The 23,824-nt window shown below is 43.0% G+C and overlaps 2 protein-coding genes across 3 annotated transcripts; one reads left to right on the forward strand and one right to left on the reverse strand.

The window, feature by feature from the left end:
- Positions 1–724: 724 nt before the first annotated feature.
- Positions 725–6,336, reverse strand: rad52 (RAD52 homolog, DNA repair protein). 2 transcript variants are annotated; one of them, XM_084171703.1, is made up of 11 exons: positions 6,267–6,336; positions 5,341–5,439; positions 4,673–4,774; positions 4,434–4,527; positions 4,103–4,170; positions 3,289–3,407; positions 3,096–3,171; positions 2,728–3,017; positions 2,353–2,561; positions 1,346–1,624; positions 725–1,085 (listed from the first exon to the last, which is right to left on the reverse strand). In XM_084171703.1, exons 2-11 carry the CDS (start codon positions 5,398–5,400, stop codon positions 1,024–1,026), a joined length of 1,359 nt encoding a protein of 452 aa, XP_084027829.1. In that variant the 5' UTR covers positions 5,401–5,439; positions 6,267–6,336; the 3' UTR covers positions 725–1,023. The 2 variants fall into 2 exon arrangements, with proteins under 2 accessions (XP_084027829.1, XP_084027830.1); XM_084171704.1 differs by lacking the exon at positions 4,103–4,170 and having other exon boundaries at positions 6,267–6,303.
- A 6,937-nt stretch (positions 6,337–13,273) lies between these two features.
- Positions 13,274–21,364, forward strand: LOC311137368 (proline-rich protein 5-like; the record flags this gene model as incomplete). Its single annotated transcript, XM_084171816.1, has 10 exons — positions 13,274–13,401; positions 17,728–17,853; positions 18,237–18,317; positions 18,864–18,912; positions 19,024–19,081; positions 19,328–19,419; positions 20,072–20,212; positions 20,424–20,562; positions 20,665–20,952; positions 21,102–21,364. 10 exons carry the CDS (start codon positions 13,274–13,276, stop codon positions 21,362–21,364), a joined length of 1,365 nt encoding a protein of 454 aa, XP_084027942.1.
- Between the last annotated feature and the right edge of the window lie 2,460 nt (positions 21,365–23,824).

The raw sequence follows: 23,824 nt of genomic DNA on the forward strand, positions 1-23,824 counted from the left end.
CCATTCTCTTGCTCCTTTGCCACCTTACACGATGAGTGCCATTCCCCTCAATACAGTGACCTTCTCATCCACCCACTCCTGGATTGAAAAACGACTAACTTCTCTAGAGAATAATGAGTTACTGCAATGCAGAATATGCAATGTTTTATAGGGACCAATGGGGAATAGAGATAATGTTTGCATACTGAGGGTTGTTACTGATTTGATAAGTGTTTATGATATTTGGGAAAACTGAGATCCTGCTTTTTTCCTTTTGTTATTCTTTGCCTTGCTGTATGGGAGTCCACACAAAGTGCTGATCTTGAATTGCTCAGGTGTCAATCTCAATATAATATTGGCATCTGCAGTTCCTGAATTCTGCATGCTAACTGGTTTTAGACCTTTGGCTTACCTACAACAACCCACCAGACCACTGTACAGCAAAAGCTAACACAGAAGCTACTAATCACCCAATTATCAGTAAATATGTATTTATCCAGTGGTGAAAAGATTCTACCGGCACAATACTGTCTCCTTAGGCTACTGACATATTATAACAACGTTATTTCATGTTGTACTCTTGGATTTCTGTCCCTCTCTTGCGACCAGTCTACTCTGTTTTTTCACATTGTACAAAATGTAAAAAATACAAATACAACTGAAATCCTATTGTTTCATCTTTTACATGCACCAAGTGGGCCTAGTTGAGGCTTATTTCTGCCAATGAGGTTGGTGTGTGGCCAGGATCCCAGACCTGTAACATTGAAGGTATGTAATGTTCTTATCGTTCAGGAACGTGATTAGAACATTACATTCAGAACAAAGGTTACAAGTGGATACACTTACATGTAAGAGAATATTCCAGATTTTTGAAAGGCAAACAGGAATCACTGATTTATTTATTTACAAAAATATAAACTTTTCTTTACATTTAGCAGCAACAAGAGATGCCCATATACTCAACATATCAATTAAAATAAAACAAATTAAAATTAGGACTTGTTGGTAAAATGGCTTTTAGGTGACTGTGAAAACAGCCCTTTCTCAAGGGTCCAGCTTGCGTTTCTTCAAGTACTGTCCTTGCCTACATGGACTGAATGCCTCACCTGTGACAGAAGAAAAGGGAATTAATAACAATCTAGAAAATGCTGTACCAATAATAAGAATGTTTCTCAAACTGTTTAAATTGAAGGTACTTTACATTGCTACAACACCTGATTCATCTAATCAAGGTGTTGATTAGATTAATCGGATGTGTTAGTGTAGGTCTGAAACAAAAGGCTGCACACCCAGTAGTTCCCCAGGAGCAGGGTTAATAATGTCCACTATTTTAAAGCAGCTCATTCATTACCCAGTCCAGTCTCACCTGCCCTGTCAGATGTCCTGGGGGGCTGGCTCTGATTTTGGGGTCTGTACTGGGGTTGGTGTCCCCCATGTCCTTGGCCGTGTGGTGGGGGCTCGTGGGGCCTGACAGGGGGTCGTAGGGATGGTGAAGCCCCTCTCTGAGGTGTCTTACTGCGGGTCAGCATTTGGTGACTCCCCCCTGGCGTGCTGGGCCGTAACAAGGATGATGATGAAGGTCCACCTGCTGGGGCCTCCAACTCCTGGATGCCGTCTAGAGTGAAGTCCCACAGCTCTGGGTCATCTAGGAGGGGGGGGGCAAGTGTTTTAGTGGATATACAGTATATTGTCACACTATGGGGATTTTATAGTCCCTAGTACAATAGTAACAACTAGAAGTAGCCACAGTATACAGGTACACAAGTAACATCAAAAACACCAACATAGCAGCATAGGTAGGTAGATTTCCGCAACACCAGCATGCATTGTAGATATGCGTAATCTGAATCATTTTCAGAGTAGCTCCCATTCTTTCTACTTGAGCCCCCTGGTGGTTGTTTACGGTACCGGCCAGATACTCGTCCCTGCTGCAGGGTTCTTTGTGCCACTAGGGGTGCTGTAAGCCATTGTGGGTCTCTGTCCCTGGTCAGGGGTGCTAAACCTACCTGGAAGGAGAGAGATATCCCATTCCAAAAGAGCATGGCAACACTAGTACAAGACTAACAGAAACACTCACATACACAGATTCATTCTCACTAATTTAAAGAACATGACTAACACACACGCCATATTGCATTAATACAGAACCTGGACATTTCTTGCTAACACTAATTTTATGGTCTTCCACAGTGCTTGACTTGGACTGAAATGGGTACCGGTACTGTTTATATTTATACAATACTTTGAGCTAATATTCTATAAAAGGAACAGGAGCTCAAGCAGTAGAACATTTGAGGTGCTGGTGCTCCTGCCCAAGTCAAGCACTGGTCCTCCAAAATATAGTTATATTTTCTTACTTGCTTATTGTCTTACCATGAGCTCCACTGGGTGCCTGTGCAACAGCTGTGTCTGGGCCCTCTGTCTTGAGCTGGGGTAGAGGTTGTCCCTGTCCCTGCAGGAGCTTTCTCGCCTCCATCTCCTGGCGGAACTTCTGCTGTAGCTGCTGCTGCTTGAGCTTCCTCAGCTGCTTGGGGTCTGTGTGGGCGTCAGAGAGAGAGAGGTCCTCCGCATCTGATACAGACCTGAAGGAGGGGGGAGGGAGGAGAGAGTTGGGGTGATAAGACAAAGAGGAACAGAGGAGAGAGTAAGAGTTTGGGTAGAGAGAGGAAATATAGAGACACACACCTGTAATAAAACCAATACACAAGAAAGGTTAGGCTGAGAGTTAGCCATTTTGCTGTTGCTTACACGACAAGACTACAGCGCTTGTTCTCACTGTCTGATGGAGCTGAGGGGGCAACAGGTCCAGAGGCAGAATTAGGGGTGTGTGAGAGAGAGGTCCTGGCTCCCCCTCCATTGTCCCTGTGCTCCCGTGGGGGAATCTGGTGGTGGTGGTGGGCCCTGGGCTGCTCCAGTGGTGCCCGCCCTGACCCAGGCCCAGCCCCCTCACACCGGGCCAGGCTAGAGAACCGGGCCTTCTCCACTGACGGCTCACTGTCAGAACGCTTGGTCTGGGCCGGGTCCAGAGGGGGAGCAGGCTGGGAGAGACAGAGACAGTGAACACTGGAAAGGATGGATGGATGTAAATGACAGTTGACAGGGGAACAGTATCTGACCTGTTTAGGGATCTTGTTGATGGATATGAGGTATTCTTTATTCATGATGCAGTTCCCAAGGGCGTTTCCAAAACATCTGGAAGGTTGGGGGATCAAATATCAGAACTATAACAAACTCAGACACTAACACACGCACACAGTAAAAAGTAGTTAATAGTAAGTTACATGAAGTGTACAGTATCTCCCCCCGTACTTGAGTGCTCTTTTCAGTCCATCAGTGACCGCCTCTTTCCTGGCCTTCTCCAGTGACAGGGCCTTGGACTTTTGTCCCTCGCTCACCCCATAGCCAACGTCCTCATGGAACGACCCGTCCTAGGTGGAGAGAGGCACACCAAACACACTTAGTAATAAGTGTGTGAAATACATTATTATAGTCAAAAGCGTGAGCTGACACACACCCAAAAATGTTTGTATAGGTGCTGACTAAAAGGGGGTAAACTGTATTTTAAAAAAGAAGAAAGTTGTACACTATATACACGGAGTGTGCAAAATATTAAGGACTCCTGCTCTTTCTATGACAGACTGACCAGGTGAATCCAGGTGAAAGCTATGATGCCTTATTGATGTCACTTGTTAAATCTACTTCAAATCAGTGTAGATGGCGGGGAGGAGACAGGTTAAAGAAGGATTTTTAAGCCTTTTTCAGAGGGTGAATGGGCAAGAATGGGCAAGATTTCTAAAAACCTGTTTTTGCTTTGTCATTATGGGGTATTGTGTGTAGATTGAGGGGGGGAAAAACTATTTAATCAATTTTAGAATAAGGCTGTAACATAACAAAATGTGGAAAAAGTAATAGGGTCTGAATACTTTCCAAATGCACTGATGTACTATATATGCTCCCAACTATTTAATGGGTAAACCTAATAACCAAATGTCGGCACCGCATTGCCAAACAACACACAACTCATTGCACCCTCCCTTGAAACACACTTCCAAAACTGGGAAGAGCCAACATTGGCACTGCAGATTTGAATGAAAAATGGTTGACTTCTCTGCCCATCACCAACCTTGAGTTGGACTTTGACAAAGGCACTGACTCCAACGTAGAACTTCCCATTGATGAGGTCAACAAAGTCTGTGAGGAGACACAGTCCGTCACTGTGATGTGACTGTGCATTACACTGACACATTCATATACAGTACCCAGTGGGTCATAAATAAATAATAAATAAATATTAATTAATATGCCATTTAGCAGACGCTTTTATCCAAAGCGACTTACAGTCATGTGTGCATACATTTTTACGTATGGGTTAAAGGTTACACTAAAGATACTGAAGACACAAGTAAGTGTCTAAATATACTCTTGAATAGCTAGCGATGCTCCAGCTCTCCTACCGACATTCTGCTGGGAGATGGAGTGAGACCAGCCGTTGTATCCAAACATCTCATTGGCCAGGCTGATCACACGGTGCCCCTCGATGTAACACACCTGCAACAAGGACAACACTGTCTTTAGTTCTAAGCAGGCGTTTTAGTTGGTGAAGGGTGATGATGAAGTGTGTACTTATTGGTTAGTTTTCTCTTGGGTGGATTAGGATGTCAACAACAAAAAAGTGTGTGTGACATGGCCTTGCCTTCTGGCCCCCTCCAGCTATCCTGGAGCTGATGTACTCAGGTCCCAGCTTCTGTCGCAGTGCATTCTGGACCGCCTGGTACTCCTCTGCAGTATAGTTATACTGGAAAGATAAAGTCTTGGTTGATGATGTTTGCTTGATATTTTAAAGCAAAAATGGACAACATCCTACACTGTTTTTATTCATTTGGATGGATAGTCTAAAGGGGCTTTCTTTTCCTGCATCTTAAAGATGCACTATGCAGAATTCGCTCCACCATTTCATGGTTGCTAAAATTCTAATAGTTTGCCTAATTTCCATTTATGTGACAAAACAAGCATAGTGTAGAGAATAATTGTACCATCTAAACAGCTGTGAAATATTTCCCATAACCAAAGATATTGTACTTTTAAAGTAAAAGACGCAAAAACTAAACTTAAATGGAAGCATAGCAATAGCACACATAGAACAGATATCCTGCTTCTTAGACTTGCTTTCAATGAGAATGACATCTCTATTTCTATGTGAATTTGGTCGGGTCACCCAAAAAGTTACATATTGCAGCTTTAACTGATCTGAAAACAAAGGATAGATGACGCATTTCCTTGTCCAAATCTTTCACATCAGTGTTGACATGAAAGAAGAAAGGATTTGGAGCCACTTTAGACTGTGATGCACCCCAAACCTACCTGCCCGAAGCGCGTGTTGGATGCTCCGCTGCTATTGTCCTCCTCAGTGTCATGGTGCATATTCGCACGGTCTCCAGTTTATCAATAATGTGTCAGGTGCTGCAAAAATTGTATGACAGACAGTCAATCAAGTCCTGACCGGTTGCATCAAGGCCTGGTACGGGAATTGTTCCGTCCACGACCGCAAGGCCCTCCAGCGGGTGGTGAAGACGGCCCAGTATATCACCGGGACCGTGCTTCCACACATTTAGGACATCTACTCGAAATGGTGCCTGAGAAAGGCCCGCAGCATCATCAAGGACCCACGGCCATAAACTGACGGTATCTAAGCATTAAATTGTGCCTTCCTGTATTATAGCTACATATGGTAAAACATGTATTCTATTCTACTGAGCCATTTACTTTGTTCGTGTTCTTATATATTTGTTTCTTGTTGTTGTTACATTGTCGAGAAAGAACCTGCAAGTAAGTATTTCGTTGTGTATACCATGTGTATCCAGTACATACGACTAATAAAACGTGAAACTTATCCAGCTGTATTCCTGTCCAAGTCGGCAACGCCATGCACTGTTTGAAAATGTAAAGGCTGACATAACGAAGTGTGTACAGCTTGCTACACTAACTCGATACTTTAGCTATGCCTTTGACTGTAGTATTTACAATGTAGCTATCGCTTTGATAACTGCTAAATTACGGAATGTGGATAGCTAACTAGTTAGCTCGCTATAACTAACTGGCTAGAAGTTGTTTTGGCATGCATTAGCCGATGGAAAATTCGCTAGCTATGAGGTGAAGCTTTATTATTCGGCACAAACGTTGGCAAGTTAATACATGTTCCGTAAATTACCTTGGAGTTTAGCTATAAACGAAAAACGCTCTAATGAATTCTAGCTAGCTAGCTACAAAATATATTTTTTCCCGCTTACCCCTGAGTCGTACTTTGAGTGACGCATGTTCTTCTTCTTTAAGGTTTTATGGCAGACTACAACCTATTGGTGTATTGCCGCCACCTACTGTATGGGGTAGTAAAACAAGCATCCCACTCCCTCTCAGGTGCCTGTGAGGACGGAGCATTCATCTACAGGACTCATTGTAATGTGTCTGCTGTAAAATCCTATTTTTTCTGATTTCCTCTCTGTTTGCGCTGTGCAGTTGATAACCAATGCAATAAATGCTACAAAGTCCACATTCTTAACATGTAATATGTCAGGATCACTCTGTTGACAAGGAATACTCGCTGGTGTCTCTACTCCCACTACCATTATTTCTTAAACTTCACTCCTTTCTTCCACTCTTCTCACCGCCTGGATAGGGGACGTGCTGGACAGCCCTTATTCTTGCCACCTCTGTCTCCTTCACCCTAACAGGGCACTTCAGAAATTCGGGTGCATGTTCACCACCACAATTGCAGCATTTAGGCTCAGCTAGTATACGATACTCCTCTCATCTACATACACTTGACACATGGCCAAATAATTTGCATTTATCACACTGCATCGGTTTGGTCACGACGGCTCTCACAGGGTATCTCATAAAATCCAAATACACGTGAGAAGGGAGAGACTCTAATTTTAAAAAACAATAGAATTGATAGAGTGGGCTTCCTCACTCCATCCACCATGCGGGTCAGTCGTTGTGCACCAAATCAAATGTATTGGTCACATACACATGGTTAGCAGATGTTATTGCAAGTGTAGCGAAATGCTTGTGCTTCTAGTTCCGACAGTGCAGCAATATCTAGCAAGTAATATCTAACAGTTCCACAACAAAAACGTAATACACACAAATCTAAGTAAAGGAATGGAATAAGAATATATAAATATATGGATGAGCAATGTCATTATCAGAGTGGCATAGGCCAAGATGCAATAGATAGTATAGAATACAGTGAGGGAAAAAAGTATTTGATCCCCTACTGATTTTGTAAATTTGCCCACTGACAAAGAAATGATCAGTCTATAATTTTAATGGTAGGTTTATTTGAACAGTGAGAGACAGAATAACAACAACAAAATCCAGAAAAACGCATGTCAAAAATGTTATAAATTGATTTTCATTTTAATAAGGGAAATAAGTATTTGACCCCCTCTCAATCAGAAAGATTTCTGGCTCCCAGGTGTTTTTTATACAGGTAACGAGCTGAGATTACGAGCACACTCTTAAAGGTAGTGCTCCTAATCTCAGTTTGTTACCTGTATAAAAGACACCTGTCCACAGAAGCAATCAATCAATCAGATTCCAAATTCTCCACCATGGCCAAGACCAAAGAGCTCTCCAAGGATGTCAGGGACAAGATTGTAGACCTACACAAGGTTGGAATGGGCTACAAGACCATCACCAAGCAGCTTGGTGAGAAGGTGACAACAGTTGGTGCGATTTTTCGATAATGGAAGAAACACAAAATAACTATCAATCTCCCTCGGCCTGGGGCTCCATACAAGATCTCACCTCGTGGAGTTGCAATGATCATGTGAACGGTGAGGAATCAGCCCAGAACTACACGGGAGGATCTTGTCAATGATCTCAAGGCAGCTGGGACCATAGTCACCAAGAAAACAATTGGTAACACACTACGCCGTGAAGGACTGAAATCCTGCAGCGCCCGCAAGGTTCCCCTGCTCAAGAAAGCACATATACATGCCCTTCTGAAGTTTGCCAATGAACATCTGAATGATTCAGAGGAGAACTGGGTGAAATTGTTGTGGTCAGATGAGACCAAAATGGAGCTCTTTGGCATCAACTCAACTCACCGTGTTTGGAGGAGGAGGAATGCTGCCTATGACCCCAAGAATACCATCCCCACCGTCAAACATGGAGGTGGAAACATTATGCTTTGGGGGTGTTTTTCTGCTAAGGGGACAGGACAACTTCACCGCATAAAAGGGACGATGGACGGGGCCATGTACCGTCAAATCTTTGGTGAGAACCTCCTTCCCTCAGCCAGGGCATTGAAAATGGGTCGTGGATGGGTATTCCAGCATGACAATGACCCAAAACACACGGCCAAGGCAACAAAGGAGTGGCTCAAGAAGAAGCACATTAAGGTCCTGGAGTGGCCTAGACAGTCTCCAGACCTTAATCCCATAGAAAATCTGGGGAAGGAGCTGAAGGTTCGAGTTGCCAAACATCAGCCTCGAAACCTTAATGACTTGGAGAAGATCTGCAAAGAGGAGTGGGACAAAATCCCTCCTGAGATGTGTGCAAACCTGGTGGCCAACTACAAGAAACGTCTGACCTCTGTGATTGCCAACAAGGGTTATGCCACCAAGTACTAAGTCATGTTTTGCAGAGGGGTCAAATACTTATTTCCCTCATTAAAATGCAAATCAATTTATAAAAATTTTGACATGCGTTTTTATGGATTTTTGTTGTTGTTATTCTGTCTCTCACTGTTCAAATAAACCTACCATTAAAATTATAGACTGATCATTTCTTTGTCAGTGGGCAAACGTACAAAATCAGCAGGGGATCAAATACTTTTTTCCCTCACTGTATCCTGTTCTTGTATCTTGAATTTGCCGCCATTACTCCTCCCGAATTTTACCCTAGTCAAACCCCTTCGCTTTGTTCATTGGTCGTATGCGGGTTCAGTGGGCTCGTACAGTATTTTCACGGATATTAGGATTTGTGCATTTATTGCGCAGTGATGCCCTAAATTAATCATCATCATAAATTCAGATGTCATTGTTTTCAGTCACATAGATATATGTGTATGTGAAAAATAAATAATAACCTCGACCTTTGTCAACGTAAAAATATTTATAATCGCCGTTTCTCGACCACCATTGTGCCAAGCCTGACTGACTGCATTAAAGTGGCCGCCCGCCACTCGTGTCATGATGATGTGACAGATGGCACAGAGGAGAGCCCTCTCTGCTGTGTTTAAACTGGGTGAGATTGGGGTCAATGCTGGATATAGAGCAGCATGTTTCTAACCCCATTAGTCAGGACTTTATAGTAGTCATATTCAATATGTGAATTACACATTACATCTAGGCTACAGAAACCCTAAAGAATGTAGCCTGATGGCCAAGAAAATCTTGCCCTGTGTGTGTGTGTGTGTGTGTGTGTGTGTGTGTGTGTGTGTGTGTGTGTGTGTGTGCACCCAGAGGATCGTGTTGAAATGACACAGTGCAGACATCGCCCCCCCCCCCCCCCCCTCCCTCCCAATGCCACTACTGTAAAACCACAGACCTCACTGGATCTGACTGTTCAGTTGTGTTCTACTCTATTATAATCCACTTGTAAACAGTCATTGTTATGGAGACAGACCAACAAAGGTCCAGACCTGAACATCCTAAACACCAAGAATGGGCCTACAGAAAGAAAATCTTATTTTACTCAAATTTATGAAGTACCCTCACTGAGCGTGTACTCGCGTTTTGGTGTCTGGTGTTGTAGTCCCGTGTAGCTTAGTTGGTAGAGCATGGCATTTGCAACGCCAGGGTTGTGGGTTCGATTCCCACGGGGGGGCAGTATGAAAATGTATGCACTCACTAACTGTAAGTCGCTTTGGATAAGAGCGTCTGCTAAATGACTAAAAATTTTAATGTTAAATTTTAGGGCGGATGAGATAGACATTCTCATTCAAGCAAGGCAAGTTGTAGAAAAGGAAAAGAAAGATCAGGATGCGCAATTTCAATTAGACCTAGATGTTTATATTTAATTTCACAGCACTCTTCTGCAATTTATTGTACATCATTTGCAATCTCATAGCCTACACATTCCATTTTCGGAGAGCTGAATAGTTTTGAATTAGACTGGTAACATAATTTTGCCTAGTTACAGTTACAGGAAATAGTGGTGAGGGAGTGTGAGTGATATGTGTGAAAATGAAAGTAAGTAAACAGCAGTGGTGTAAAGTACTTAAGTAAAAATACTTTAAAGTACTACTTAAGTAACTTTTACTTCACTACATTCCTAAAGAAAATAATGTACTTTTTACTACATACCTTTTTCCTGACACCCAGAAGAATTAGTTACATTTTGAATGCTTAGCAGGACAGGAAAATGGTCCAATTCACACACTTATCAAGAGAACATCATTGGTCTTCCTACTGCCTCTTATCTTGTGGACTCACTAAACACAAATGCTTCGTTTGTAAATGATGTCTGAATGTTGGAGTGTGCCCCTGGCTATCCGTAAATCAAATAAAAAACAATAAAATGGTGCTGTCTGATTTTCTTAATATAATGAATTTGATACTTAAGTATATTTTAGCAATTACATTTACTTTTGATACTTAATTATATGTAAAACCAAATACTTTTAGACTTTTACTCAAGTAGTGTTTTACTGGGTGACTTTCACTTTTACTTGTGTCATTTTCTATTAAGGTATCTTTACTTTTACTTAAGTATGACAATTGGGTACTTTATCCACCACTGGTAAACAGTTACAGTCTGTAACTGTGTAACCAGTCAAAATTATGTTACTAGTCTAATTCAAAACTATTCAGCTCTCCGAAAGGGGAATGTGTAGGCTATTAGATCACAAATGATGTACAATAAATTGTAGAAGAGTGCTGTAAAATGTAAAAAAAAAAAAAACATCTAGGTCTAATTGAAATTGCGCATCCTGATCTTTCTTCTCCTTTTTTACAACTTACATTTTACATTTTAGTCATTTAGCAGACGCTCTTATCCAGAGCGAATTACAGTTAGTGAGTGCATACATTTTCATACTGGCCCCCCGTGAGAAACGAACCCACAACCCTGGCGTTGCAAGCGCCATGCTCTACCAACTGCCTTGCTTGAATGAGAACACCAGACACCAAAACGCGCGTACTCTCTCACATGCTGCTTTCAAGACAACTCGGAACTCGGGAAAGTCGGAAATGTCCGACTTGAAACCTCGTTTCCACTTGAAAAATGTCTGAATCGACCGACAGGAATTCTCTACGTAAAAATACATACGTATAGTTAAAGTCAGAGATTCCGCGTTCCGAGTTGTCTTGAAAGCACCAACAGACGCAAAACCGCAAGGCGTCTGGTACTGTGGCTCGCATCTCGTCAAAACAACACGGGGGCGAGCATGCATGATCATGGAATGACTCCCGCAGCATAGGTCGCTGGCGCATCCCACAACTGCACCCCAATGCCTGTTTGGTCAGTGCATACTGGGAAATCAACAATGAGATAGATTATGGTTTTTATTGCTGATAGGCTACACATCAATGCTATTGATCATCCATATATGATATCCACATCATTCTATTATAAGCAACACGATCAGGAGAGAGAACGGTGAGTAAGTAGTGTGCGATGAATGTGTGTGTACAGTGAACTTTGAATTGTAGCCTACTGTATGGGTAGGCTATTTATGGTCTAATTTTTAAGGTATGCGCGGCTGTTGATTGGGAAATGTAAGCCTACTATCGCATTGTTTACATGGGCTAGTTTGTTTGCATATCCTGTAGCACATGTCAAAGTTGTCTACTCCACGTACGCACTATAATGTAGGCTACGTTCCTCCGTGTGACATGGGCATCGTGTTCTATGACGGGGATACATTTCCTTTGTGTAGGCTGTACGTATAAAAATATATATAAAGCAAGGAGATTATTCTGTAGGCTAGGGGTTCTCATAAATTAACGAGGTAAATGCCTTCATTTGCAAATTAAAGCGATCGATGTCTAGATTGTTATGGAAGGAAAGGGACCTCAGTCGCTCCGCAAGAACAAAAGCAGAATATCCAAATGAATACCCAGACTGGCGTGGCATGCGGGGCAGACAGTCGGAAGGGAGTGTGTGTGTGGAGTCTGCGTCTGCTCCAACGACCAGTTTACGCAGAGACAACAACACACACCTGCCATACTCAGAGAATACACACCTGCCATGTTCATAGTCTCACACACATTGCCCCAACCCCTGGACAGCCCCAGACGTGCTTAGATCCTCTCATCCTCCTATTATTATTTATTAGATGTCATCTGCATATTGTAATCTTCAGTCACAATAATTAGGCTACAGTATGTCATTAAGTAAATGGTACCACTAGATTTTCATAGGTTTTGTTAGTAGAATGAATGACTCTTTTTAAAATTGGTTTGTAGATTCCTATTCAATCATTACTCAATTACGATGTATTTTTTAGGAGCTGTCGTTACAAATTGCAACAGCCCTATGTACCAATATCCTTTGTGTAGACACAACAGTGAAGCCTGGTTATTGTGTAGCATTAGACTTGTGTAATATTGGAAGAAATGTATTTCTAATTATCTGTAGTCTCAGATACGCCCACTGCATTACGTTTTTATGATCAAAACAACTCTTTATTGATAATCTTTGTTTAATTAACAGTGCGCCTAGACTGTAGTTTCCCCCAATAACCAGCTGATGGCGCCCTAGTATTATTTGTCACACCATTGGACGACACCGTGACATACTATCAATGGAAGACACCTTACATACAAATTATTATAAACTAACCTGTGTGTGTGTGTGTGTGTGTGTGTGTGCGCGCGCGCGCGCGTGCGTGCGTGTAGATTGAATGAGTTTGAGTTAGCAGTGAGTTAGCCTTACACACCGTTTTGATTTCAAAATACCACTGTTGTTACACTTCTCAAATGACAGGCTGCGACGGCAACAGTATCCGGTGATAGAGAGAATATCCAATACCAGGCTGTTCAGAGTTCACTGTGGTTTTGACTGCTCTCTCTCTTTCCATGTGTTCAATGTTTCCTGGTTGGCTAGCTGCTGTGACATAATAATAATCTATAAAATATAGAGCTGATAGACACAATCAAGTTCCTATTCTGCATGATGAAGAGAAATGCCTGTTCTGTATAATACGGTTCTTTCTGAGCATGCTTTGACACTTTGCAACCTGAACCCACCCTGAATAATAAGACCCTGGTGAGTCAAGGTTTTCTTGCAGTTACTTGTGTTGATTCATTTTATGTTGTTGTTGTCTCAATGTTTCTTTTGACAGATGCTGGATGGACTCCGTCGGAGGCACGGCTCTCACCCTTCCCCCCGACCCCTGTCACTCAACTTCACTGCCTTCTCAGCCCCGCCCCCAAGCCCTGATATTGACAGCAGTGATCATCCAATCAGGAGGTGAGAATCAACTCCAAGGATTAACATTCAAAATGTGCCTTCTGGTTAGCCCTCTTATGAGGGTGGTCATAAAACTATAGCCAGTCTGAAATCAACCCCTAGCCCCATTCCTTATGTAGCGGATGGCAGATGGCGCTACAGAGAGTTGCCCTACAATCTGATTGGTACAACTAACATGGAACTAATTGGAAACTTGAAAATAATTGATGGATGTAATAGGGCAGAATTACATTGTGGTGGCATGTTATGGGTATGCTTGTCATCGGCAGGGACTGGGGAGTTTGTTAGGATCAAAATAAATATGAAAGGAGTAAAGCCCAGGTTAGAGGAAAACCCACCTCAGTCTTCTGAAAACCTAACCTTGGGATAGTGTTTTATTTTTTACAATCACACAAATGTTTATGCCAGACACCCCAGAATGGCTTTCCAAGAGGTGTTGAGTGTTCCTGAGTGGTCTAGTCTCAGTTCTGACTTAAATTTGCTTGAAAATCTGAGACAAAGTTTGAATATTGCTGTCCATCAATGATTCTCAACGAGCTTGAGCAATTTTGATAAAAACAATGTATAGACTACCGGTCAAAAGTTTTAGAACACCTACTCATTCAAGGGTATTTCTTTATTTTTACTATTTTCTACATTGTAGAATAATAGTAAAGACATCAAAACTATGAAATAACACATATGGAATCATGTAGTAACCAAAAAGTGACTGTACGTACATACCCCAACCAGAAGCCATGGATTACAGGCAACATCCGCACTGAGCTAAAGGGTAGAGCTGCCGCTTTTAAGGAGTGGGACTATAACCCGCGAGCTGCCCAGTGACACGAGCCTACCAGACGAGCTAAATCACTTCTATGCTCGTTTCAAGGCAAGGAACACTGAATCATGCATGAGAGCACTAGCTGTTCTGGACGACTGTGTGATCACGCTCTCCGTAGCCGATGTGAGTAAGACCTTTAAACAGGTCAACATTCACAAGGCCGCAGGGCCAGATGGATTACCAGGATGTGTACTCCAAGCATGCGCTGACCAACTGGCAAGTGTATTCACTGACATTTTCAACCTGTCCCTGACTGAGTCTGTAATACCAACATGTTTCAAGCAGACCACCATAGTCTCTGTGCCCAAGAACACTAAGGTAACCTGCCTAAATGACTACAGACCCATAGCACTCACGTCTGTAGCCATGAAGTGCTTTGAAAGGCTGGTCATGGCTCACATCAACACCATTATCCCAGAAACCCTAGACCCACTCCAATTTGCAAACCGCCCCAACAGATCCACAGATGATGCAATCTCTATTGCACTCCACACTGCCCTTTACCACCTGGACAAAAGGAACACCTACGTGAGAATGCTATTCATTGACTACAGCTCAGCGTTCAGCACCATAGTGCCCTCAAAGCTCATCACTAAGCTAAGGGCCCTGGGACTAAACACCTCCCTCTGCAATTGGATCCTGGACTTCCTGATGGGCCGCTCCCAGGTGGTGAAGGTAGGTAACAACACATCTGCCACGCTGATCCTCAACACGGGGGCCACTCAGGGGTGCATGCTCAGTCCCCTCCTTTACTCCCTGTTCACCCATGACTGCATGACACAACAGTGGTAGGCCTGATCACCGACAACGATGAGACAGCCTATAGGGAGGAGGTCAGAGACCTGGCCGTGTGCCAGGATAACAACCTCTCCCTCAACGTGATCAAGACAAAGGAGATGATTGTGGACTACAGGAAAAGAAGGACCGAGCACGCCCCCATTCTCATCGACAGGGCTGTAGTGGAGCAGGTTGAAAGCTTCAAGTTCCTTGGTGTCCACATCACCAACAAACTATCATGGTCCAAACACACCAAGACAGTCGTGAAGAGGGCACGACAAAGCCTATTCCCCCTCAGGAGACTGAAAAGATTTGGGTCCTCAGATCCTCAAAAAGTTATACAGCTGCACCATCGAGAGCATCCTGACTGGTTGCATCACTGCCTGCTATGGCAACTGCTCGGCCTCCGACCGCAAGGCACTACAGAGGGTAGTGCGTACGGCCCAATAGATCACTGGGGCCTAGCTTCCTGCCATCCAGGACCTCTATACCAGGCGGTGTCAGAGGAAGGCCCTAAAAATTGTCAAAGACTCCAGCCACCCTAGTCATAGACTGTTCTCTCTGCTACCGCACAGCAAGCGGTACCGGAGCGCCAAGTCTAGGTCCAAACGGCTTCTTAACAGCTTCTACCCCAAGCCATAAAACTCCTGAACAGCTAATCAAATGGCTACCCGGACTATTTCTTAAAACTGCATTGTTGGTTAAGGACTTGTAAGTAAGCATTTCACTGTAAGGTCTACTACACCTGTTGTATTCAGCGCATGTGACAAATACAATTTGATTTGATTTGAAAAGTGTTAAATAAATCAAAATATATTTTATATTTGAGATTCTTCAAATAGCCAACCTTTGCCTTGATGACAGCTTTGCACACTCTTGGCATTCTCTCAACCAGCTTCATGAGGTTTCATGGAATGCATTTCAATTAACAGGTGTGCCTTCTTAAAAGTTAATTTGTGGAATTTCTTTCCTTCTTAATGCGTTTGAGCCAATCAGTTGTGTTGTGACAAGGTATACAGAAGATAGCCCTATTTGGTAAAAGACCAAGTCCATATTATGGCAAGAACAGCTCAAATAAGCAATGAGAAACGACAATCCATCATTACTTTAAGACATGAAGGTCAGTCAATACGGAACATTTCAATAACTTTTTAAGTTTCTTCAAGTGCAGTCGCAAAAACCATCAAGCGCTATGATGAAACTGTCTCTCATGAGGACCGCCACAGGAATGGAAGACCCAGAGTTACCTCTGCTGCAGAGGATACGTTCATTAGAGTTACCAGCCTCAATCAGAACTTGCAGCCCAAATAAATGCTTTTCAAGTAACAGACACAATAAATGCTGTTCAAGTAACAGACACATCTCAACATCAACTGTTCAGAGGGGACTGTGGGAATCAGGCCTTCATGGTCGAATTGCTGCAAAGAAACCACTACTAAAGGACACCAATAAGAAGAAGAGACTTGCTTGGGCCAAGAAACACGAGCAATGGACATTATACCGGTGGAAATGTGTCCTTTGGTCTGGAGTCCAAATTGGAGATTTTTGGTTCCAACCGCTGTGTCTTTGCTAGTCGCGGTGTGGGTGAACGGATTATCTCCCCATGTGTATTTCCCACCGTAAAGCATGGAGGAGGAGGTGTTATGGTGTGGGGGTGCTTTGCTGGTGACACTGTCTGTGATTTATTATCAACCAAAAAACAGAGCAAATTGGATTGCTATCTGGCCCTAAACAGAGAGTACACAGTGGCAGAATACCTGACTACTGTGACTGACCCAAAATTAAGAAAATCCATGACTATGTACAGACTCAGTGAGCATAGCCTTGCTATTGTGAGAGGTCGCCATAGGCAGGCCTGGCTCTCGAGAAGACAGAATATGTGCCCACTGTCCACAAAATGAGGTGGAAACTGAGCTGCACTTCCTAATCTCCTGGCAAATGTATGACCACATTAAAGATGCATATTTCCCACAGATCACACAGACCCACAGAATTTGAAAACAAATCAAAACATTGATAAACTCCCATATCTGTTAGGTGAAATACCGCAATGTGCAATCACAGCAGCAAGATTTGTGGCCCATTGCCATGAGAAAAGGGCAACAAGTGGAGCTCAAATGACATTGCAAATTCCACCAATATTTATTTATCTTCCCCCACTATTCGTACTACAACTATTTGCAGATTGCTAAAACACTGTACATAGCTGATAATATAACACTTGAAATGTCTTTATCTTTTTAAACCTTTTTGAGTGCAATGTTTACTGTTCATTTCTAATATTTTTTTGATGTTGTTAAATTTGTTTCTTCTCACTTTTATTTATTGTTTATTTCACTTGCTTTGGCAATATAAACAAATGTTTGCCATGCCAATAAAACCCCTTGAATTGGGAGAGAGGGAGAGAGGGGATAAGCAATAAAGTCACACCATGGCCCACCCCTTGCAAAGGACAGCTCTGCTCCTTCTTCCTCCTCTCTCTCTCTCTCTCTCTCTCTTCTCCTCACTCTCTCGTTCAGTCTTCTGGTCTCTGCCTCGACCAGATGCCAGATGTCGTCTCTCTTTTCCTCTTTCACATTCCTCTTTCTTCCTTCTCTTCTCATCCTGCCCTCTCTCTACTCCCCTATTTTCATTGTCTTCTTTTAGAATTTCAGTCTCTAGTCTTTGCTTTAGCTCAGTACTTAGTGTGCTGTCTCTCTCTCTCCCTCCCTCTCTGCCGTCATGAGGACTCTACACAGGCTGAAGTTGATGAGCTCCCCTAGTCTCGGTGAACTGGGAAAGAGTGAGAAGGGATCACCGGAGGAGAGAGGAGAGAAACAGAAGAGGGCCGGAGCCAACGCTACCTGGAACAGGTATGCTGCAGCCTGACCATGCATGTAGTCTGTGCTTGTTACAGATGTAGGATCTTAATTTGATCACCCTGTTGCAGGATAACTTTACTTCACTGCAGGAAATGTAAAACATGTAGTGTATTTGAGGTTTAAAAAGGCTTCTGAAGTTTGTAATTTCCACTTAGAAATTTCAGACTTGATTTTCCCTTATGAAAAATGTATCAACCCCTACAATAATGTCCATTAATTATAATTCACATTTCCTGTTGCTGCAGGATTGTTTTCCTGCTTTAGCAAACTGGCTCATATTAAGATCCTACATTTGTATGAATATGAACTATCCTCTAATGGGTAAATGTAATCAAAATGGTACATGTTGACGTTTGTGTGTGTGTGTTCACTAGCATCCACAATGCTGTCATTGCCGTCTTTCAGAAGAAAGGTCTGGCTGACAATGAACTCTATGTCCTCAACGAAGGTGTCAGGTGAGTTATAAACACTAATAAACACACACATCTGTTTGCTAGCATGGCATTTATCTGCTGCGTGTGTGTGTGTGTGCATGTTTGTGTCTGTGAAGCCATGTGGCCTTGCCAGATGTCTCATTATCTTTCCAGACGTGACATTAGAGCCGTCAGTTCTGTCATATCAGCCTCCATTATAACCCAGTAAACAACTGAAATCACACGCATCACACACTAGGTAAGCTGAGTCAATCATAGGGTCTATTCCTAACACTGTTTTAACATGTACTTAACACTGGAAACAAACATGAACAGTATGTTTAAAAGAGAAAGCTGGGTTGCACTTACCCAGATACCATGCAGTTGTATAAGACTTACTTTACATACCTTGGTGTGAATACATGTACCTACACAGTAATATACATGTACTTACACAATAATATACTAGCATCTAATTTTACATAGTTGGTTTTGAAGCTTTTTGCCTGTTTTGTGTTATCAGTGTATTGCACTAGTGAAATGTAGCCTATAGCTCTAGTGGGTGAACTCTTGTCTTTGTTTACTCAGACACCTATTGAAAACAGAGCTGGGGTCGTTTTTCACAGAATACCTCCAGGTAAGTGATGGTTCTGCTAAATGGTGAAATAATATCATGGATAGATTGTTTCTGACTGAGCCATAATATAATTGTTTAACAAAACTTTAATTGAACCTCTCTGTCCCTCAGAACCAGTTGCTGACAAAGGGCATGGTCATTCTACGGGACAAAATAAGATTCTACGAAGGTATTTGTGGTGTCTCACTGTTCATTGAATATTAGTAGATGTGTTTACAGAGTGACACAGTAGAGAGCAGTCAGTGCTACAAAGAAGAATAGTTGAACTGAAGCTTACATTACCTTTGTCAGGGGCTGTGATGTTCTGTGTTTAACACGCCAAAGTCATCTGAGGCCGTAGGTCCCATGCAGCTGTGAGTTGTGAGATTATTCTCCTACTAACAGCAGTCAGTTTGTTCCTCCTGTTGGTGTGCAGGTCAGAAGTCACTGGACTCTCTGGCAGAGACATGGGACTTCTTCTTCTGTGATGTTCTCAACATGCTACAGGCCATCTTTCACCCAGTACAGGTATCAATCCCCTGACTCTTCTCCTTCATCTCTCTGTCTCTGTCTGTCTCTATCTCTCTCTGTCCTGACTCTCCTCTAACCTGCTCACCCTGAATCTCTCTCTCTCTCTCTCAATTCAATTCAATTCAATTTAAGGGCTTTATTGGCATGGGAAACGTGTGTTAACATTGCCAAAGCAAGTGAAGTAGATAGTAAACAAAAGTGAAATAAACAATAAATATTAACAGTAAACATTACACTCAGAAGTTTCAAAAGAATAAAGACATTTCAAATGTCATATTATGTATATATACAGTGTTGTAACAATGTGCAAATAGTTAAAGTACAAATGGGAAAATAAATAAACATAAATATGGGTTGTATTTACAATGGTGTTTGTTCTCGCTCTCTCTCACTCTCTCTCTCTCTCTCTCTCTCACTCTCTCTCTCTCTCTCTCTCTCTCTCTCTCTCTCTCTCTCTCTCTCTCTCTCTCTCTCTCTCTCTCTCACTCTATCTCTCTCTCTCTCTCTCTCTCTCTCTCTCTCTCTGTTTCTCTCTCAGCAGACAATAAATAAGAATTAAAGCTACGTTTTCATAACCTTATATCCCCCTCTCTTCACCCTTTGCTCCATTCTTCGGTCTATCTCTATCCTTCTCCTCTCCTGTCTGCAGGGTAAGGAGCCCAATGTGAGACAGCTGGCTCTGCTCCACTTCAGGAACACCATAGTTCTGAGTGTGAAGCTGGAGGACGCTCTGTCTCGGCCCCGCGCCCGCATTCCCCCCTCCGTCACACAGATGCTGCTTATACTGCAGGTAGGTACAATACGCCTCTCTATCGTTCTCTCTCTCTTTATCGCTCACTTACTTTCTCTCTTTTTCTTTCTCTCTTTCGCTCTCTTTTTCTGTCTTTATATCTTTGAGTCTTTATCTCTCTCTCTTTCGCTCTCTCTTTATCTCTCTCTCTTTATCTCTCGCTCTCTCTCACACACACATGCTCTGACCTGTCTCCTCTCTCTCCCTCTAGGGTGTCCATGAGTCGCGGGGTGTGAGTGAGGACTACCTGCGTCTGGAATCTCTGGTCCAGAGGGTGGTCTCTCCTTACCTGGGCACCCACGGCCTCTACTCTGGAGACGGCAGCGTGGCACACTGCTCCTGTGTGATTGGTAAGAAGCGCACACTGTGCTGTTCACTCTTCTCCCACTAGGTTTTCTCTCTCCTTTGCTTTCTCTTCTCTTTCTCTTGCACACTATGTTCCTCCCTCACAGAGAAGCATTTGCAGTGGTGCTGGCCTAAGCAGCCTGTGGACCAGCCGTCTAAGAGCCCAGTGGTCCGTTCTAAGAGTTATAACATCCCTCTCCTCCTGACGCCCGTGGCAGAGTGTGACCCTGATGCCAGCTCGGTGGGCAGCGGGGGCATCCGACGCCACTCTGCCTGTGAGATCATCTCCTGCCTGGAGGAACAGGGGCTGGCCTATGCCAACATGGCCTCCAGGTCCAATGCATCCACCTCCAGCGCCTCTGCTAACAGGCTCTGTGTGGTTCCACAGTTCAGAGGTAGGTCCTCTGTCCTCCTCACTAGGTTACGTTATGCATACACTACAAACTGCCAGAGGTGCAGGGTGGAAAAGTTGCCATAGTAGGAAAAATAAGAAAATACTCTTGCCAGACTGTATGATCCTAACCCACAACCTTCCCTCTGGCAGGAACCATGGAGTCTCCTCTCCCCTCCCACTCCATCCTCCACTGCCCAGGAACCCTCCATGGGACGCAGGCAACAATGACCCTTACGGACATGGCCAAGGCTACCCGCTCCTCTCCCCCCAGCGGATCCTCCAGCCCGGATACCGTCACTGGACAGGTGCTGGAGTCCCTGGACTTAGATTCAGATGGGATATTCATAGAATTCCCACCCCGCTGCTCAGAGTCAATGGGAAATGGTCGTGAGAGTATGCAGAGCACTGTGTAGAGGGAATCATAGGTAGAAGGCACATGTCTAGGATCAGCTTGCCCTCCCCAAATATCTAATCTTAGACATTAGGGGGGAAACGCTAAACTGAACTTAGATCAGTGGGTAGGCTAGAGGCAACCTAGACCTAAAAAGTATTTTGTGGCTAAGTGCACTCAATACTTCTCCCCACAAGAGGCCTCTTTTTAGTCAGCATTTACTTAGAGAAAAAACACAAACTTTTCTAAGCATTTGATTAGATCTGAATATGTCTGCTTTTTTGGGATGCTTTTGTTTTGTGTGTTTTGAAACTTGACTCTCACCACTATGATGCCATAACTTGTAGGCCCTTGGATGGGGGCCCTTGGATGGGGGCCCTTGGACGGGGGCCCTTGGATTGTGTCTGGGTTTTCATCTTCAAAAGCTTGGAGAACTGCAGTTACCATAAAATTCAAAGATAAAAGTAGCTTTTGGAGTAAATACACTATGTGAATGTAATTTGGTCACATCTTACTTCTCATTCTAAGAACCTGCCTAGTCCAATCTGTTTTAACCTGGCTTGTCCCATCTGTATGTTCCCCTTCCTCTGTGTGTTTTTTTACTGTCATGCCAAACGTGACATGTATGGCATGACAATGATAGTCAGAGGAGTTGGCTAAAGTACTTCTGGGACCAGTCTATCATCCTCTTTTCAAAGGTCATAAAGCATTAATGTTATGTATTACCCATAGAAACTAAATAATGAAATGTAATTGTTTATTTACTGTTTACTTATGATGAGGTAATTAGGGTTTAATGATAATTCATGTTGTTTCATTCACTGTGTTGTGTGGCACTTCAACTGTAAATAAAAAACATTTTAGGACAGCTAGGTTTTGTGAAGTAAGCTTTTTAACTTAACTTGTGATTTCAATAAGGCCTTTTTAACTGAAGCTATTTTTATGATGTTTTACCTCAACCGTTTTTTAATAATTTTTTTTGACAATCTGTAATGAGAAGTTTTTATCCAAGGTTGTAATTATCATTCATTTGTGATATCAGATTTCAATTAAAATTCTAATGGCTAAATACAGATTTCCATTGCCTTTAAAAAATATATATATATTTAGTCCATTGACTTAATTTAGCTCATTGACTGAGCTGAACAAATATGGACACCTTTTGTGAACTTTACGGTAATGCTCGGTTTCACATATTTATTTTCCTTCAATCAGAGGGCTGTTTTGGGAAGTTTATTGCTCATATTTTATCAAAAGCGCTATGAATAAGTGTAGAAAGGGAGAGTAGGACGGTAAATGGAGTCCCTTGAGGAGTGCAGTATTATCATAAGGAAACGTATACCTGGATGACAGAGGAGGAATGGAGGGAAGAAGAGAGGCAGAGGAGGTCTAGGAGAGAGAGGGAGGAAGACTGTGAGCCTGAGTTTGTTAAAAATGGCGGAAAAAGGGAGAAGGTTTGTTATAGAAGAATGGTAGGAAATGTAAGCAACGTGAGCTGAAGACAGGAGGAGAAATTGAAGTGAATGAGGGTGAAGTATCGGAGGTGGAAGGTGTGGTGAAGTACTCGGTGCCCAAGGATTGCACAGAGGGTCAGGTTGAAGATGAGTCTGTCAGTAGGAGTGAAGTTTTTGAAAAAAGTGGAGCCTTGCTTTTGGCTGATCCATTTGTGGTTTCAAGATGGGTGAAAAAAGTGTTGGGTAAAGTGGTATCGGTGAGGGTACCAGAAGTGTTCTAGTGATAATTGTTTGTGTTTCTGTTGGTCAGAGGGAGAAGGCGCTCAGATTTAGACAAATGGGGGAAAGAATGGGGAATTGTTTCGCTCTCAAGAAAAGGGCGCCATTGAAAGGAGTGATTACTGGGGTAGCAGTAAATGTAAAAGTTGACCAACTGAAGGGGAAGATTCCCGGTGTTTGTGATGCTCGTCGTTTGGTGCGACACAAACAGGGGGGCGAGAGAGGGGAAACAGAGGAGTCACTGTCTGTTCTTTTGAGTTTTGAAGTTGAGTCTTTGCCTGATAAAGTGAAGTTAGGGTATATAAGTTATCCTGTACGAGCTTATATGCCGAATACATTACGATGTTACAGGTGTCAAACTTATGGGCATGTGGCAGCAGTGTGTAGGAGGGAGGTTCCGAGGTGTGAGAAGTGTGCAGAAGGGCATGAGACAAAGGAATGTGTAGCATTGGGGAAAGTAGTGATATGTGCTAATTGTAGGGGTGCCCATGGGGCTGGGGATCAGAAATGTCCTGTGCGAGAGAGGCAGGTTGAGGTTTCCAGGGTAAGAGTAGTGAAGAAGTTGTCATATGCTGAGGCAGTGAAGAAAGTAGAGGAAGATGGGTCAAGGGGGGGGGGAGTGGTGAGAGTAGTAGAGATGTACCAATGCAGAGGGATAGGACAACAAGTGATATATGTTTCAGCAAGATTGGATTTTTAGCATTTATAGCAATGGCTATTAATTGTACTGCAGAGATGGAACGTAAGTC

The sequence above is a fragment of the Coregonus lavaretus genome (genome assembly GCF_964263955.1).
Source record: "Coregonus lavaretus genome assembly, chromosome: 11".
NCBI classification, from domain to species: Eukaryota; Metazoa; Chordata; class Actinopteri; order Salmoniformes; family Salmonidae; genus Coregonus; species Coregonus lavaretus.

Bases quoted from the DNA above. Each gene is read 5' to 3' on its own strand.
- rad52 (XM_084171703.1), bottom strand. From the start codon at position 5,400: ATGCACCATGACACTGAGGAGGACAATAGCAGCGGAGCATCCAACACG. The intron at 4,775-5,340 runs GTAGGTTTGGGG...TTATCTTTCCAG, and splicing joins CCAACACGCGCTTCGGGCAG to TATAACTATACTGCAGAGGA. The intron at 3,018-3,095 runs GTCAGATACTGT...TGTCTCTCCCAG, and splicing joins TCAACAAGATCCCTAAACAG to CCTGCTCCCCCTCTGGACCC.